Source organism: Apostichopus japonicus, chromosome 12 (genome assembly GCF_037975245.1).
Source record: "Apostichopus japonicus isolate 1M-3 chromosome 12, ASM3797524v1, whole genome shotgun sequence".
In the NCBI taxonomy this organism is placed as follows: domain Eukaryota; kingdom Metazoa; phylum Echinodermata; class Holothuroidea; order Aspidochirotida; family Stichopodidae; genus Apostichopus; species Apostichopus japonicus.
Window position 1 is genome coordinate 31,504,043 of NC_092572.1, and position 16,646 is coordinate 31,520,688.

At 36.0% G+C, this 16,646-nt stretch overlaps 1 protein-coding gene across 2 annotated transcripts in view; it reads left to right on the forward strand.

The window, feature by feature from the left end:
- The first annotated feature begins 4,935 nt into the window (after positions 1–4,935).
- LOC139977727 (uncharacterized) overlaps positions 4,936–16,646 on the forward strand; it is a 159,811-nt gene continuing 148,100 nt past the window's right edge. The window contains exons 1-2 of one of the 2 annotated variants that reach the window (XM_071987255.1): positions 4,936–5,218; positions 6,764–6,836. In XM_071987255.1, coding sequence (XP_071843356.1) covers positions 6,805–6,836 — 32 coding nt within the window. In that variant the 5' untranslated portion in view covers positions 4,936–5,218; positions 6,764–6,804. The remainder of the gene's footprint in view (positions 5,219–6,763; positions 6,837–16,646) is intronic. The other variant, XM_071987256.1, reaches the window with a different exon arrangement.

A 16,646-nucleotide genomic window follows, 5' to 3' on the forward strand; every position in this document is an offset into this window, starting at 1 on the left:
CCTCACGACGCTAGCATATCAACTGTGATTGACCGAAATTCTATACCGTAGAAATGCTCGAGTTGAATTGCTAGGGATTACTCACAAAGTGAAGGCGCTATTGCTAAATTGTTTCTATGTGGAATTGAAGTTCAGTGTGGCGCTTCTGGAGAGCTAAAAATCTTTTCTGTAGGGTGAGGCATTCGGGAGAAATATTTTCGGAAAGTTGACCTTTTTTTGGCATTAACATAGACCGAAAAACGTTATTTTTTGACATATTTTCCCCAAATATAGAGCCATCTCTCTACATATGCCTGTGAGGCTCCTGATTTGATTCCTTGTATTTCTTAGCTATTTGTATGAGATAGGGTCAGTTGACTTGAAAGTTTTCACTGTTCTCACGTTTTTTTAAAAAAAAAGGTCAAAACGACCGGTGTTTTGAATGTAAACAAATCTTTGAAGACCAAAAAAAAGTCCATGTGACCCCCTCGGAAAAAGGTTGTTTGATGCAGGCTGTCTTATGTGCAAAATAAAGCTATGGGAAGCTCTCTAGTGTATTCCTATCTCGAGTAATGATTTTCTAAAAGCATGTCTTCACATGTGCTCATTTACGGGCAATCAGGAATCAAGGAGATAACCAACGGTGAAGGTGCAGTGGTACTCAATAATTGTTTGTAAATCAAATTTAAGACAATTCATCCCAATAATGAAATGTTTATAATAGTAACCTATCGAAAGTCCCGTATACTGGTCTCCATACATTAATATTCTAAAAGCATTTCATTGAATTTTCAAATCAAGGAGTTTAATTAGTTTTAGCTTCTTCAGCTGACAACAGCTTTGTCTCTAAACTTGTGATTATTAAAAGGAAGTAATAGAATCTTCCTTTTTTACTAATACTGCCATTGAAATATAACAGTTACTTTTGTTAGAATGTCTCATATGAATACGAAATAAAACAATCGTGCCCTAGAAATTGACTGTTAATAGTTATGCTCGAATAGTCGTCATACACAAGTTAGACGTGGGTCTATACATTCCCAGGTCCATTCAACCGTTTCTAAACATGAGGCGCTACAAGAGGACCACACTACTAACATTACACCCGTAAGGGTATTTAAACCAAATATTTATGTTCTATTTCTTTTAGCCTTACCTTGTTAAGTACATCATGTAAGTGCACGATAATACTTCTATGCTGGAATTTTATAGAGCCAAAAAGTGCGGAGTTTAGGGTAGTCGCGGAATCAATCATCCTTCTAGTACCCAGTCTGTCCAGGCACTCAAGACGATTTATCTGTACCTTACTCATCAGTGTTACCAGCGACAGTTGACGAAAAAACGCTAGATTGGCGAAAATAAAACCCTAGAAAACGCTAAATGGTAGTTTCCCTAACATTCGTGTTGTTTGGAGTCAATTTAGCACAGATTCGTAGGATGAATGGTCACCGATCACAAAATAGATTTTGAATAGTTGATTTGAGTGATAGTCTGACCCAGAAAATTTGAAAACAATATGGAAATTTTCGGTAGGAAATTCCAAAGATTGGGCAAAAATACTCAAAATAAATTTGGAAGGGTCTCCAAGTAAGAATTTTGTCTAAAAAATCTGAAAAGTGGTCAATTTTTGGTAAATTTAACTAGTTTTAGGCAAAAAACGGTAGAATTACCAAAATTAGAAAAAACGTGCGCTAGAACCCCACAAATGACTAAAAACGCTAGATCTAGTGTAAAAACGCTAACTCTGGTAACACTGTTACTCATGTGTTTTAGCTCTTAATATGTGACAATCATATACACGCCTAGGCTACTCGTAAGTATATGGCAAGCCATGTGGGACAAACACTGCATAATATATCCGCGTATTAATTGGAATTTATACGCGTATTAATTCGAATATATACGCGTATATATTATTAGCCAATCATATGGATTAAATATATCCGCGTATTAATTCGAATACATACACGTATTAATTCGAATATATACACGTATTAATTCGAATATATACACGTATTAATTCGAATATATACACGTATTAATTCGAATATATACACGTATTAAATAAAATACATATGGGGATTACATCCAATATATGCACGGATTAATTAGAATATACACGAAAAAACATTTCCGCTCTTGCTGTGTACATATACCAACGATAAATGTTTTGGCGGGCTCGCTTCAAAAAGCGAAACTTTACACATGTAGGCTACAACACATGTATATTCGAATTAATACGCGTATATATTCGAATTAATACGCGGATATATTATGCAGTGTTTGTCCCACATGGCTTGCCATATAAGTATGGATGCGTATACTCGGTCACCTATCCGGGACCTTGTAACTCATACTCATATTTGTACTAGGAACCTTGTACCCATATCAGTACCAGCATACTGGTCATTGGTGATTAAAAACACGAACTCTCGTATCTTTCCTACGTGTATAATATGCAGTTTAGTATTGTTTGTGATGATTACTGGAGTAACGATGGATTTTCTGACTGATTGTCTGTATAGGCATAGGTTTATTTTCAAGCAAACTTCAATATAACATATCTTCAAATGTAACATGACTGCACATGGGTGTGCACAAGTCGTTTTCTACAAGAAGGTTGAATATTTTATGCACTTCGATTGGTTGGATTCATTACAAGCAGTGGCGTGCGTGCACAAGATGGGAAGCATTGTCTCCTGTCTTCAGTCATTTTTAAATGTTTTATTACGTTCAGTCGAAGAAGAATGAGACAACTCTTCCGGACCCAGGACGCTCAGTGGGAGAAGAAGATCGAGCTTCAATCTCACACAGAAATCAAACAAAGTGTTTATTTAAACATAACTGCGTTATTACCTAATAACAGACCTAATGTAAAGTTTCAATATGCCACAGAATGCACCACTTGACGTTTATTTGTTACTTTATCGAGGGAACCACCCCGTCCCCTACAAGAGGTTTGGCTTTAATATCCCAGGGTCTCACATCCCCCCTTAATAATTGAAAAAAAAAACCTTGATCCGTCTGGCCCTAACATTAACGTTATACCCCTATACTAATCAGTACAGGATTCACCCCCCCCCCCCCAAGGATTGAACATAACTTCGGCCCAATTCTTCTATGCGAAATAGACTAGCTTACAAACATCTGCTATATGGAAGTGTGGGTGTTATATACTAAAGAGTTAACACCTCTTACATTTATATATGTATGTATGTATTTTAGATCCTCCTGCAAGCAGGAACTCGCGAACAAACCCCATTGGCTTATCAAAGCCGCAAGCTGACCGAGGTCAGTCTCTTAGATTAATATTTAACGCCCATGATTATGAATTCATACTTAGTAAAGATTCCTAAATCCTATTGGTCCATTCAGGTCAGCTGACCGTGGTTAATCCTGTGAGTAACGCACGGTAAAATTACGGGGTATCACTTTAATAAATCTTTGGTTATATGTAACCAAAAATGTTTTGTTTTATGATTTTCCCCCCACACAAATGGTAGTGTATGAATGAACGGGGTTAATCAACGGTCTAGCGTGCGTTACTCACAAGATTAATGCACTCCGGGTGTTAATGCTATCGCTGGATGCTATCCTGCATTAATCCTGTGAGTAACGCACGCTAGACCGTTGATTAACCCCTTATTTTCAATTTTCCACAACTCTGTAACTGGACAACATACATTAATCTTGGAGTGAATCGAACTCGGGACCTTATGATTGAAAGGCACAGGCGTTAACCACCGAGCTACAGAAGACATCATTACTTACGGTGTGATGGTGGGCTGGTTCCAAGTGTCCATCTCCTGACAGATATCTCAATGTTGCACACGTTCCTGCTCAACTGTACCAACATAATAGTTATGGTTTATATTAATCATACTTAGAGCATAAACGTAGATGTATACAATATATAAGTAAGCAGCATAGCAACATTAACCAGCCCTTAGTTGGTGGCGATCCCTATTTGGACATTTCTTTGTTGGGGGCGCCAGTCAGAAGCCACAGTACAGTACATGCCGTGTAACCAGGCATCACGCCACAGTTTCATTCGATATACAATCCAAGAAGCGGTAGGAAAGCGATTTCCAGAGGCGTATATATTCGAATTAATACGCGTATATGGCAAGCCATGTGGGACAAACACGGCATAATATATCCGCGTATTAATTGGAATTTATACGCGTATTAATTGGAATTTATACGCGTATTAATTGGAATATATACGCGTAAATTTTATTAGCCAATCATATGGCTTAAATATATCCGCGTATTAATTCGAATATATATATACACGTATTAATTCGAATATATACACGTATTTATTCGAGTATATACACGTATTAATTCGAATATATACATGTATTAAATAAAATACATATGGGGATTAAATCCAATATATGCACGGATTAATTAGAATATACATGAAAAAACATTTCCGCTCTTGCTGTGTACATATACCAACGATAAATGTTTTGGCGGGCTCGCGAGATCGCTTCAAATAGCGAAACGTTACACATGTAGGCTACAACACGTGTATATTCGAATTAATACGCGTATATATGTAAAGGGGTGTCAACGTAAACAAGCTCTGCAGAGCTTCTTGTTGGCACTCCTCAATCTCTTATTCTCTTGTACATTTACCCACGTCTATTGTCATAATTGCATACTTTAATGCGAGAGATTGAAATAAAGTCTTATGAATATATTCGAATTAATACGCGGATATATTATGCGGTGTTTGTCCCACATGGCTTGCCATAGTCGTGTGGCTACACAATAAATATCATATATCCATTCTACTGTGAAACTGAATATTGGAAGGGGAAACACAGGAAAGGAAAATCTACACTAGTTGACTTGAATATACAAACCATAAATCTGCTAGTTTGTGTGTACGTGTACAAATGAACCTTTGAACCCAACTGTGGAGCTCAATGCACAGTCGAGTCGCGTACGTGTACAGTGGGCGTTGTTTATCAGTCACGCGATCAGTATTGATATGTACAGTGCTGTTTAGTGTAATAATCTGTTTTCATATTGCCACTCTCACAACTCATTTCTATTTATCGTACGTCGTTCTTACTACATTGGGGTAACTTCCTACTCTTCGGGTTACATCAAGGTACTATTCGTGATCATTTTCAGCTCGGGTGTGTTTTAAGTTGACGAAGAAGGATTCAAAGGATCCTTGGTTCACTCTGCAATATTACACAAGTGAATTAGAGTGGCTTTCAATGTAAGTGTAACCCTTTGTATTACAGCAGTACACAGTTATCAGTATTATATTTGTCAATGGCTGTGGTTTAGAAGGTAGCGTTATGGGTACTCTGGTAGCGGGTATACTGTGACACATAAGCTTAATTAAAGGCACTGAAGACTCGCCCCAAACCGTGTGCGGTCATCTGAAAAAGTTAACTTTGATCTGTTGCTTGCAAGTGCCGTTTTGTTCGTGTCGCTACAAAATACAGACAGTACAGTAATGAAACGTGATACCTTGTTATCTTTAGCTGGACCTGAGATGTCCATCGCTGTATCGTTTGTATACTGTGCTGTGGGTATTGACCGCAGCTGTATGTACTGAATTGTACACTAGACTAATTACCGACGGTAGCAAGCTGGAGTTTCTGGAATCGATGGTGGTGTTTAACACTTCTGTTACACCTCATTCGAAACTAGGTCAAATTATCGGCATTAGACGTTTCTTTTGCGTGAGACTTGAGAAAGATAGTCTATAGTATTAATTAACTGAGACCACCATCTTAATACACTACTTCTAACGTTAGATATGGTTACTTCAATGTATACCCTTTACCTATAAACCGTTTCTACTACAGGAAGTGTAGGTTTAAATTACAACTTCCGGATCATTCCAAGTAATATATGGCAGATGATCTTGACAAGCTTTATATTCCTGATATATACTGTTAACTAACATCATCACAGTTAATAAATTGTCTACTTATTTATTGTTTTGTTTTCGTACATTGTGCATAACAAACAATATAGAACTGTTGTCAGATACGTTCATCAAATTTTGTGATGAATTAAGATTTCCGGTGATTACTTTAGACAATGAACTTCAGTTCAGCTATGGGAATATTCTTTAACTGGATTGATATTAGTATATCATGTTTAAGCGTGAAGTTATTATAGCGTTATTACTGTAGCTTACATATCACTCCATAATAAAACATTCACTCTTAGTGAGTGGTCAAACTCAATTCAGTTGAAAAACTGTAGACTCCTCTTGACGCTCCTGCAATGTAGACCTATCTGTCAACTCGTAAAATACTTAGTTCATTATTGGAAATCTTAATGAGAGAACTAACATGTTTGGGATCAATATTTCTTACTGTTACACTATTTTGTTTATGTACATCACACTTGGTATTTATAATACCATTTGATACTGTATTTGAAGTACATTTAAAAAAAAAATGATATTTCTACTTAATATAATCTAATTTGACTGTACTTAGTTCAACACATTAATACTTCCAAAGATTCAATCACTTCTGGGACGCACTTATTTTATGCTGTATATTTCTCAACATCAATGAAACCTTGTATCCAAATTGTGGGTTCCGAAAGTAGCCTTTTGAACATGTCTACATAGAACGAACAACGCTGTGCGTATGTTAGACATATTTATATATAGTTTTCAAATCAGTATATGTTAAAGGTGCAATGCTGCTTACTTATATTTAAAGATAGAAACATTTTGCATTTGCTTTGTATGATTAATATGAACCTTTAATAAAGTACTATTATTTCGGTTTAGTTGAGCAGGATCGTGCGCAACTTTGAGAAATCTGTCAGAAGATGGACATCAGGGAGCCTCCCACCATCACACCGTAAGTAATACCCTCTCTAGTAACCCGCCTTAATCAATTACCTCTAATGTGACCCTCCTCCCACTTTACCGTCTTAAGTCCCTCATTTCCCGTTCTCTTTAGACTGAAGGTTACACACATCTCCCACTTCACAATTGCTTCATTCTAATATGTCATAAATATATCACTGTGTTCCTTTCAGCGATGCTACGGTTAATTTCTTCCTCAGTTTTTTTTTTCATTAAATTGGCGGAGGCATAAGGAATTTGTTTCATGGTGATGTCGTTATTTTTGTGGAAGCGTCTGTGTGTATGCGACACTGTTTGTAAACACAATAACTCAAAAAGTGTATCATGGCTGAAATTGATACATCGTATATGGATTTGTCTTTAAGTTAGTAAAAGAACCCAATTGAAATTGGCGGACGCAAATGGACTTACCAGGTGAACAGATGTCAAAGTCTGAAAACATTTTAAACAAGATAACTCAATAAGGACGTCGTTGTATCCATAGTCATAAGTCAAGCTGGGATGGACTTAATACTTGGTGTGTGTATTTACCTTAATGAGTACAACAATTTGTTGTTTTATGTGGAGATTAAAGATCACTAGAGTTCAACACAGGTTACAGTCTTTAAACCTTGTAAAAACTCTAAATTGAAGTTTAGATGAAATTCATACGTCGTATGTGAATCCATCTTTAGCTAGTTCAAGAAACTTATTATGTTCTAATGAGGTCCAAAAATTAAAACCTTGTAATAATGATAATAACACATAATTTTTATAAAAACATAATTCCAAACTTAAAACTTCATACGTTGTAAGAAACTTTACCGTAGTGAGTACATAGAAAGCATTTTGTTATGTTGGGGTCAAAGCTCATGTAAGGTCAATAGTGGTCAAAGTTTGATAATGTTGTTGTGACAGTGCCACAAATATTGAAACTTGAATGGGCTGAATGTGTGGTATAGAGATTCATATTAGTGAGTGCAAGAATCATTCTGTATTTATAGTGGAGGTCAAACATCGTTCAAGGTTAACAGCGATGGAAGTCTGAGAATCATGTAAACACCATCACTCCAGAGGTGCAATTTAAACGAACTTCATAATTTGTAAGTAGATTCACCTGGGTCAGTACAAATATATTGCTTTTTATTGAGGTCAAAGGTCATTATATATAAAACGTCAACGTCACTGATACATTCAGGACTCGCCCGTGTGTAGAAACAAACAGGGATACTTAGCACACAGACCTATAAATATATTTTTACTTACTGATGAAATCTCAGTATTCATTAATGCGACCCGGTAAATCTAATTTTAAATTCTTTATCTCTCTTCATAATGAAGCAAGAGGGTTGCGCTCTCGTATTTGAGGCTGTGTAATATGAATATTAGAAATAATGAGGAAAACTGCGGAATGTGTATATTTGGATATTCAAAGGGAAGTCGTCTAATAGTTGGTGTGTGTATGTGTGATAGGTTGTTCTGTTGAGATAAACTTCATAGTAAAAGGCAGTGCGTTTGCTGATAAATGTAAACAACCGTTTCTTGTTAGTTATACATGTTGCATTGGCGGCAATAAGTTCGTTTTCAAAGCATCGTTTTCCGACAGCAAATAGTCTTCAAGGAAACCTAGAAAATTAGAAGTTTGAAACTCATACTGGAAGGATTATAGCGTTCTTAAATTTAGATTTAGAAGTAAATAAAACCCTTGTATATCCATGTCACTCTGTACATCCGTGATTTGACTGCAGACGGATGGTGGTAACTAGAAAAATGCATAAAAAAGTCATCTGTGAGGTAAATAAGCATAGCTCCATCTATTGTCGACTGACAGCTTTTGTTTAAATTCACTAGCTTAGACAGAGAAATGGCTAAGGGGCCTGGCATACGGTACATCACATGTCAATTTAACGTCCCCCGTCTGTTTATTGCGATCGATTCATCTGCGTCTGCAGCAAATATCATAGCGGTCAAATCAGGGAGTTGCTATGGAACAACTCCCTGGTCAAACGAACTTCAGGATCTCGATAACCGGTCCATTGATTTACATTAAAAGAATCTACATGTTATATAACTGCTTAACCGTCAAATATATTCGAAAGAGGCCCGGCGGGGTTTAGAGGGCCAAGCCCTCAGACATTTAAGCGTTTTGAAATATTTAAGTGGCGTAATAGCAAGGAGCAACAGCCCCCCCCCCCCATATTATTTCGCCTTACTTATCATTTTGGTGGGTGTACGAGGAGACGCAGGGCCGGATTAAGCTTGTGGGAGGCCTTGGGCCAGCTTGGTAGTGGGGGCCCTCTATAAATTTTCAACTACTGAGTGACGGTACTGGTGCATCGTAACGATGTCATGGCACTAAAATTGACAAAAATCAAACCCATCTTTACGATAACATATTGAGCGGTCGCTTAGGCCTACTTTCATCGTTAAAATAATTTTTTAAATCAAACACATTTATTATTGTGTATGTTTAGAAAAATACTTGAGAATATGAAAATTGAGAATTTCATGCATCCAGATTTAGGCATAGTGAGAAATGTAAGACTAGGTCACCTTATAGTATATGTTAAAAAGACTTGGGAGAGGAATACCACATGGACTACATATTAGAATGATGCACCCTGATTAAGCAAGTAATCACGCATCTGGTTTGAAATAATGGATGGCCAAACACCAATGTCATTTCCTCTAATTGGTCCCTCGACTTTAGCTTGAACGACATTGGGTGCATTGGCATCAGTGTCAGCTAATTGTTTTTCAGGTAGATCTGATACTACATCTGTGCTTTCTTCATGTGGATCAGCCCCTGGCGCTTTAGCTATTTCAGATTGGCCAGCTTCAGCTAATACATCGCGCTTGCTGATAACGGTTGTTGCTCAGAAATGTCTTGGCTGAACTTTTTAAAACTCATCATTTTTTTTACATTTAGGGTACAATAAGTTAGTGGTTTCATTGGAATCCCGATTCGATATTCGTGAACACAATCAAGTGCTGAAACACTAACCAAGAGACAAACCGCACCGCTCCAACACCCCTCAAGGAGTGTAAAACCAGCCTGAATTACGCCAGCAAATATCTATAAAAAGTTTTTGTTTGTCAAACAAAAATTTTGCGAAAGAACACGTTTCCTTTTACTTCATGCACTTTCCGTAGGATATGCCCTTAAAACATATGCCTATGAATATTCAATAATGTAAATATATATGTGTGTATATATGTATATATATGTGTGTATATATGCATATATATATAAATATATATATATATATATATATATATATATATATATATATATATATATATATATATATATATATATATATATATATAGAGTAGGTTGGCGTCTATCTTGGCGCAGAGTGCTCTATGTCCATTGGACAGAGCGGGATATATGTTGATACTAGATGAGACTAGTGGAACACTAGTAGTTGTTACTCGGAGTTTCACGCTTTATAGCGGAGTTGTCTGAAGATCGCTATAAAGCGTGAAACTCCGAGTAACAACTACTAGTGTTCCACTAGTCTCATCTAGTATCAACATATATATATATATATATATATATATATATATATATATATATATATATATATAAATATATCGCCTCGGTCCGCTCAGCCTTCTCGATGACGTCATCATCGGTCTCAAATCAAATTTAAGACCGGTTCCCCTCGTATTTATCCCCTAAGAAGATGACGTCCCCTACTGCGAAAAGCACATTGCGGCCGCTTTGTAGAGTGTAAAACTTTATTTGATAATGAATTGTGGAAGCCCGCCATCGATTTTTACATTTTCGCTTTATTTACATTGGTATAGCGCCATCGATTTAAAAACTTTCGCCCCGTTGTGTATGTTTGCAAAATTGTGCAGAGGTCCTGGATCAGTTCTTTTCTGTTAGGTGTTGTACTTCTGATAGTTGGCCAAGGGACCAACCCACCCGAAATTAATTAAGAAAAGAACTTTCTCAAAAGAGGAAGAAGGATCAGCATAGGGCCTTATTGCTTGCTACGCATATTGCAGACAACTGCAAGCTTTGTGGAGAATCAAGGTCCTTAAAGGTCGGTATAGCTAGCCAGTATGTGGCCCTAAATTTATAGGACGCTAAAATTGCTAGAAGTTTTCAAAAAGTACTTTCCTTCATGTCTTTACACTCCAAATTGTTCTCAACATTTTTAAGGAACACTCAAGATAACTGAAAATCCGAGTGAGGAAAATTTCCTTGAAGGTTGACATGAAAACATTTTTGACCAAACGTGACCGGCATATTTGAATGATATAATACAATATCTTTCTTACCCGCCCGTTTCCTAGTTTCTTAGCTATGTTTTCCTTGCTGTTTTTGCTCAGTTTTTTGCTTACTTTTATTGAAAGAATGGCCTAAAATCGATTGAAATTTATTGGCCTCAAATATGTTATATATACATAGAAAGTAGGAAACGGGCGGGTAAGAAAGATATATTGTATTATATCATAAATATTTCATCGATCGTTTCCATGTGGTGTAACTTTTTTCGGATCCAATTTCGCATTGCCATTCTTACGGAATGGTACGGCGTATACATTTATATAGGGAACGGGCGGGTAAGAAAGATATTGTATTATATCATAAATATTTCATCGATCGTTTCCATGTGGTGTTACTTTTCAGCACAATGTACGCCCGTGATCTGGGCGCTCGACGACAGCCCGTCTTACGGGTCAATCGCCTATTATATACTGTATATATGTCATATAAATTAATACACTCAATCGTGTAAACATGTATCTCCATATCCTATAGCTCGTTCTTAGAGCGAAAATTCTCTCAACATACTCGATCCATTAGTGTAATTGTTTGCTTATTTAGTGATAGTTGTTTACAATTTATTCTGAATTGGCAGGAGGAGGGGGGAGGGGCTTCGATTAGGTTCTGTAAATTTTTCCTGTTAATTCTTTTTTACGTTCTTTCTTAATTTGCACGAGGAGGAGTTCAGTCTGAGAATATAATACACGTAATCACCAGCGGCTATATGCCAAGTTTCTGAGAAACCTAAATAATTTTATTGTTTGTTTGTTAATTTTAATAATTAATAAATCACAGCATAATGTTCACCCGTGATCCGGGTGCTCGACGAAAGCCCGTCTTACGGGCCAATCGCTTATACTGTATGTCATATGAATTGATACACTCAATCGTGTAAATAGCTATTTCCATATCTCAGAGCTCGTGTTTAGGGCGAAATTCCTCTCAACATGTTCGCAAATATACTCGATCCGTTAGTTTGTTTAGTTGTTTGTTTATTTGTTTATTTTTTGTTTATTATTTAGTATTAATACTTATGGGGAGGGTGCTTCAGCTTCCGTTATTTTCTTGTTTTTGTTATGAAAACGTACATTTTCCAGCCGCTATATGCATAGTGTCTGACAACATTCTCCGTTACCATGGATACGGCCTTGTAAACTTGACCTAATATTGTACTTTTTTGCCTTGTATATAATAGAGTTCATCGTACACAGTTGCCCAGGTTTACCGGTGAAGGCGACTGGCTGTGCGATATGACGTTGGATTCTACCAGAGTTGCTGTTAGCAGTAACAACGAAGAAACAAGGACATCATTCATAGACCTGTTTGCATTAAATATTCCTGATTCTTCGTCGCCATTTATAACTCGGTTTTATTCTAAAAAAATTAAGAATCCTTCAAGATGGCCGCATCGTTGTGTTTCATTCTTGGATGATTCTCGTATAGTCACTGTGTGTGGTAAACAGTTGGTTGTCTTCAATATCAAGACAGGCGACATACCCACACACAGTGATCAGTTACCCGATGGCTCAGCCGTGTGTATCACTGTCAGAGAGGGGGAGATATTTATTGGTTTGATTTCTAACGAGGTGATTGTGTTTGATTTTAGTTTACATAAAATCAAGACAATCACCTTGAAAGGATTAGAAGGTGATTATCCTTTAGATATAACAGTTTATGGAGATCATCTGTTTATATCTGCACTCCATGCTAGAGCCATTAGATACAACATGGAGGGAGTGATGTTACATGAATACAACACACCAGGCTACTTAAGTGCACACAGTATCACTGTAAGCAGTGAGTTTGGTCTGGTGTTTGTATCATGTTGGGATTTCCCTGTTACTGTTGTTGTTGTTTACTCTCTCTCTGAGAATCATACATTGTTTACTTTCCGAGTTATTGATAAGTGGTCGTTGGATAGAATCAGGATAAACGATGTAAACAGGTTTATGTTAACAGCAACAAGAGAAGGAACACTGAGTGTATACAGCACAGTAAGTACAGTAGGATAGAGTAAACAAGAAAACATAGGAATTTTATTTTACATCTAGAATAATGAAAATAGGCTAGAAAAACTACCAAGTTAGGTATCAGTGACTGCGAACATTTCTCTAGATTACGTTTATTTGTACTGTTTTTGCGAGTCTTGGAAATAATATGAAATTTGGGACTAAAATTTTAATAGGATTGAAGCAGCAAAACCTCTTAGAGCAACACATACATACAGTACAGTGTAAATTAATTCCAAAATCCTCTGAAATTTCTTGCGTTATAAAGAACTGTGTAGACCTCCAATAGAAACATATTTGGGCTCGGTGCATACGAACATCTCCTAAGATCACACTAATTGCTATTTTGTGGCAATATGAATAAATTTAGAGAAAAAATGAGAAGAAAATTTTAATAGGATTGAAGTAACAAAACCTCACATAGCAACACATACATACAGTACAGGGCTAATAAATTCCAAAATCGTCTGAAATTCCTTGCATTATAAAAAACAATGTGGACCTCCAATAGAAACATATTTGGGGTCGGTGCATACGAACATCTCCTAAGAGCACACTTATTGCTATTTTGTGGCAATATGAATGAATTTAGAGCAAAAATGAGAAGAAAATTTTAATAGGATTGAAGCAGCAAAACCTCTCATAGCAACACATACATACAGTACAGTGTAAATTAATTCCAAAATCCTCTGAAATTACTTGCATTATAAAAAACAATGTGGACCTCCAATAGAAACATATTTGGGGTCGGTGCATACGAACATCTCCTAAGAGCACACTTATTGCTATTTTAAGGCAATATGAATGAATTTAGAGCAAAAATGAGAAGAAAATTTTAATAGGATTGAAGCAGCAAAACCTCTCATAGCAAGACATACATACAGTACAGTGTGAATAAATTCCAAAATCCTCCGAAATTTCTTGCGTTATGAAGAACTGTGTAGACCTCCAATAGAAACATATTTGGGTTGGGTGCATACGAACATCTCCTAAGAGCACACTTATTGCTATTTTAAGGCAATATGACTGAAATTAGAGCAAAAATGAGAAGAAAGTGTTAATAGGACTGAAGTAGCAAAACCTCTCATAGCAACACATACATACCGTACAGGGCAAATAATTTTCAAAATCGTCTGAAATTTCTTGCATTACAAAAAACTGTGTAGACCTCCAATAGAAACATATTTGGGTTGGGTGCATACGAACATCTCCTAAGAGCACACTTATTGCTATTTTAAGGCAATATGACTGAATTTAGAGAAAAAATGAGAAGAAAATTTTGATAAGATTGAAGTAACAAAACCTCTCATAGCAACACATACATACAGTACAGGGCGAAAATTATCAAAATCCTCTGAAATTTCTTGCATTATAAAAAACTGTGTAGACCTCCAATAGAAACATATTTGGGTTTGTTGCATACGAACATCTAAGAGCACACTTATTGCTATTTTAAGGCAATATGACTGAATTTAGAGCAAAAATGAGAAGAAAATTTTAATAAGACTGAAGTAACAAAACCTCTCATAGCAACACATACATACAGTACAGGGGGAAAAATTATCAAAATCCTCTGAAATTTCTTGCATTATAAAAAACTGTGTAGACCTCTGATAGAAACATATTTGGGTTTGTTGCATACGAACATCTCCTAAGAGCACACTTATTGCTATTTTAAGGCAATATGACTGAATTTAGAGCAAAAATGAGAAGAAAATTTTAATAAGACTGAAGTAACAAAACCTCTCATAGCAACACATACATACAGCACAGGGCGAAAAATTATCAAAATCCTCTGAAATTTCTTGCATTATAAAAAACTGTGTAGACCTCTGATAGAAACATATTTGGGTTGGGTGCATACGAACATCTCCTAAGAGCACACTTATTGCTATTTTAAGGCAATATGAATGAATTTAGAGCAAAAATGAGAAGAAAATGTTAATAGCACTGAAGTAGCAAAGCCTCTCATAGCAACACATACATACAGTACAGGGCAAATAATTTTCAAAATCGTCTGAAATTTCTTGCATTATAAAAAAACTGTGTAGACCTCTGATAGAAACATATTTGGGTTTGGTGCATACGAACATCTCCTAAGAGCACACTTATTGCTATTTTAAGGCAATATGAATGAATTTAGAGAAAAAATGAGAATAAAATTTTAATAAGATTGAAGTAACAAAACCTCTCATAGCAAGACATACATACAGTACAGGGCGAAAAATTATCAAAATCCTCTGAAATTTCTTGCATTATAAAAAACTGTGTAGACCTCTGATAGAAACATATTTGGGTTGGGTGCATACGAACATCTCCTAAGAGCACACTTATTGCTATTTTAAGGCAATATGAATGAATTTAGAGCAAAAATGAGAAGAAAATGTTAATAGCACTGAAGTAGCAAAGCCTCTCATAGCAACACATACATACAGTACAGGGCAAATAATTTTCAAAATCCTCTGAAATTTCTTGCATTATAAAAAACTGTGTAGACCTCTGATAGAAACATATTTGGGTTTGGTGCATACGAACATCTCCTAAGAGCACACTTATTGCTATTTTAAGGCAATATGAATGAATTTAGAGAAAAAATGAGAAGGAAATTTTAATAAGATTGAAGTAACAAAACCTCTCATAGCAAGACATACATACAGTACAGGGCGAAAAATTATCAAAATCCTCTGAAATTTCTTGCATTATAAAAAACTGTGTAGACCTCTGATAGAAACATATTTGGGTTTGTTGCATACGAACATCTCCTAAGAGCACACTTATTGCTATTTTAAGGCAATATGACTGAATTTAGAGCAAAAATGAGAAGAAAATGTTAATAGGATTGAAGCAGCAAAACCTCTCATAGCAATACATACATACAGCACAGGGCGAATAATTTTCAAAATCCTCTGAAATTTCTTGCATTATAAAAAACTGTGTAGACCTCTGATAGAAACATATTTGGGTTTGTTGCATACGAACATCTCCTAAGAGCACACTTATTGCTATTTTAAGGCAATATGACTGAATTTAGAGCAAAAATGAGAAGAAAATGTTAATAGGATTGAAGCAGCAAAACCTCTCATAGCAACACATACATACAGTACAGGGCTAATAATTTTCAAAATCCTCCGAAATTTCTTGCATTATAAAGAACTGCGTAGACCTCCAATAGAAACATATTTGGGTTGGGTGCATACGAACATCTCCTAAAAGCACACTTATTGCTGATTTAAAGCAATATGAATGGATTTAGAGCAAAAGTGAGAAGAAAGTTTTAATAGGATTGAAAGCTGAAGTAAAACCTCTCATTGTAACACATACATACAGTACAGTGTAAATAATTCCAAACTCCTCTCAAATTTCTTGAATTACAAAAACTGTAGACCAGTTCTAGACCTCCAATAGAAACATATTTGGGCTTGGTGCATACGAACATCTCCTAAGAGCACATTTATTGCTATTTTGTGGCAATATGAATGAATTTAGTGAAAAAATGAGAAGAAATTTTAACAGGATTGAAGTAGCAAAACCT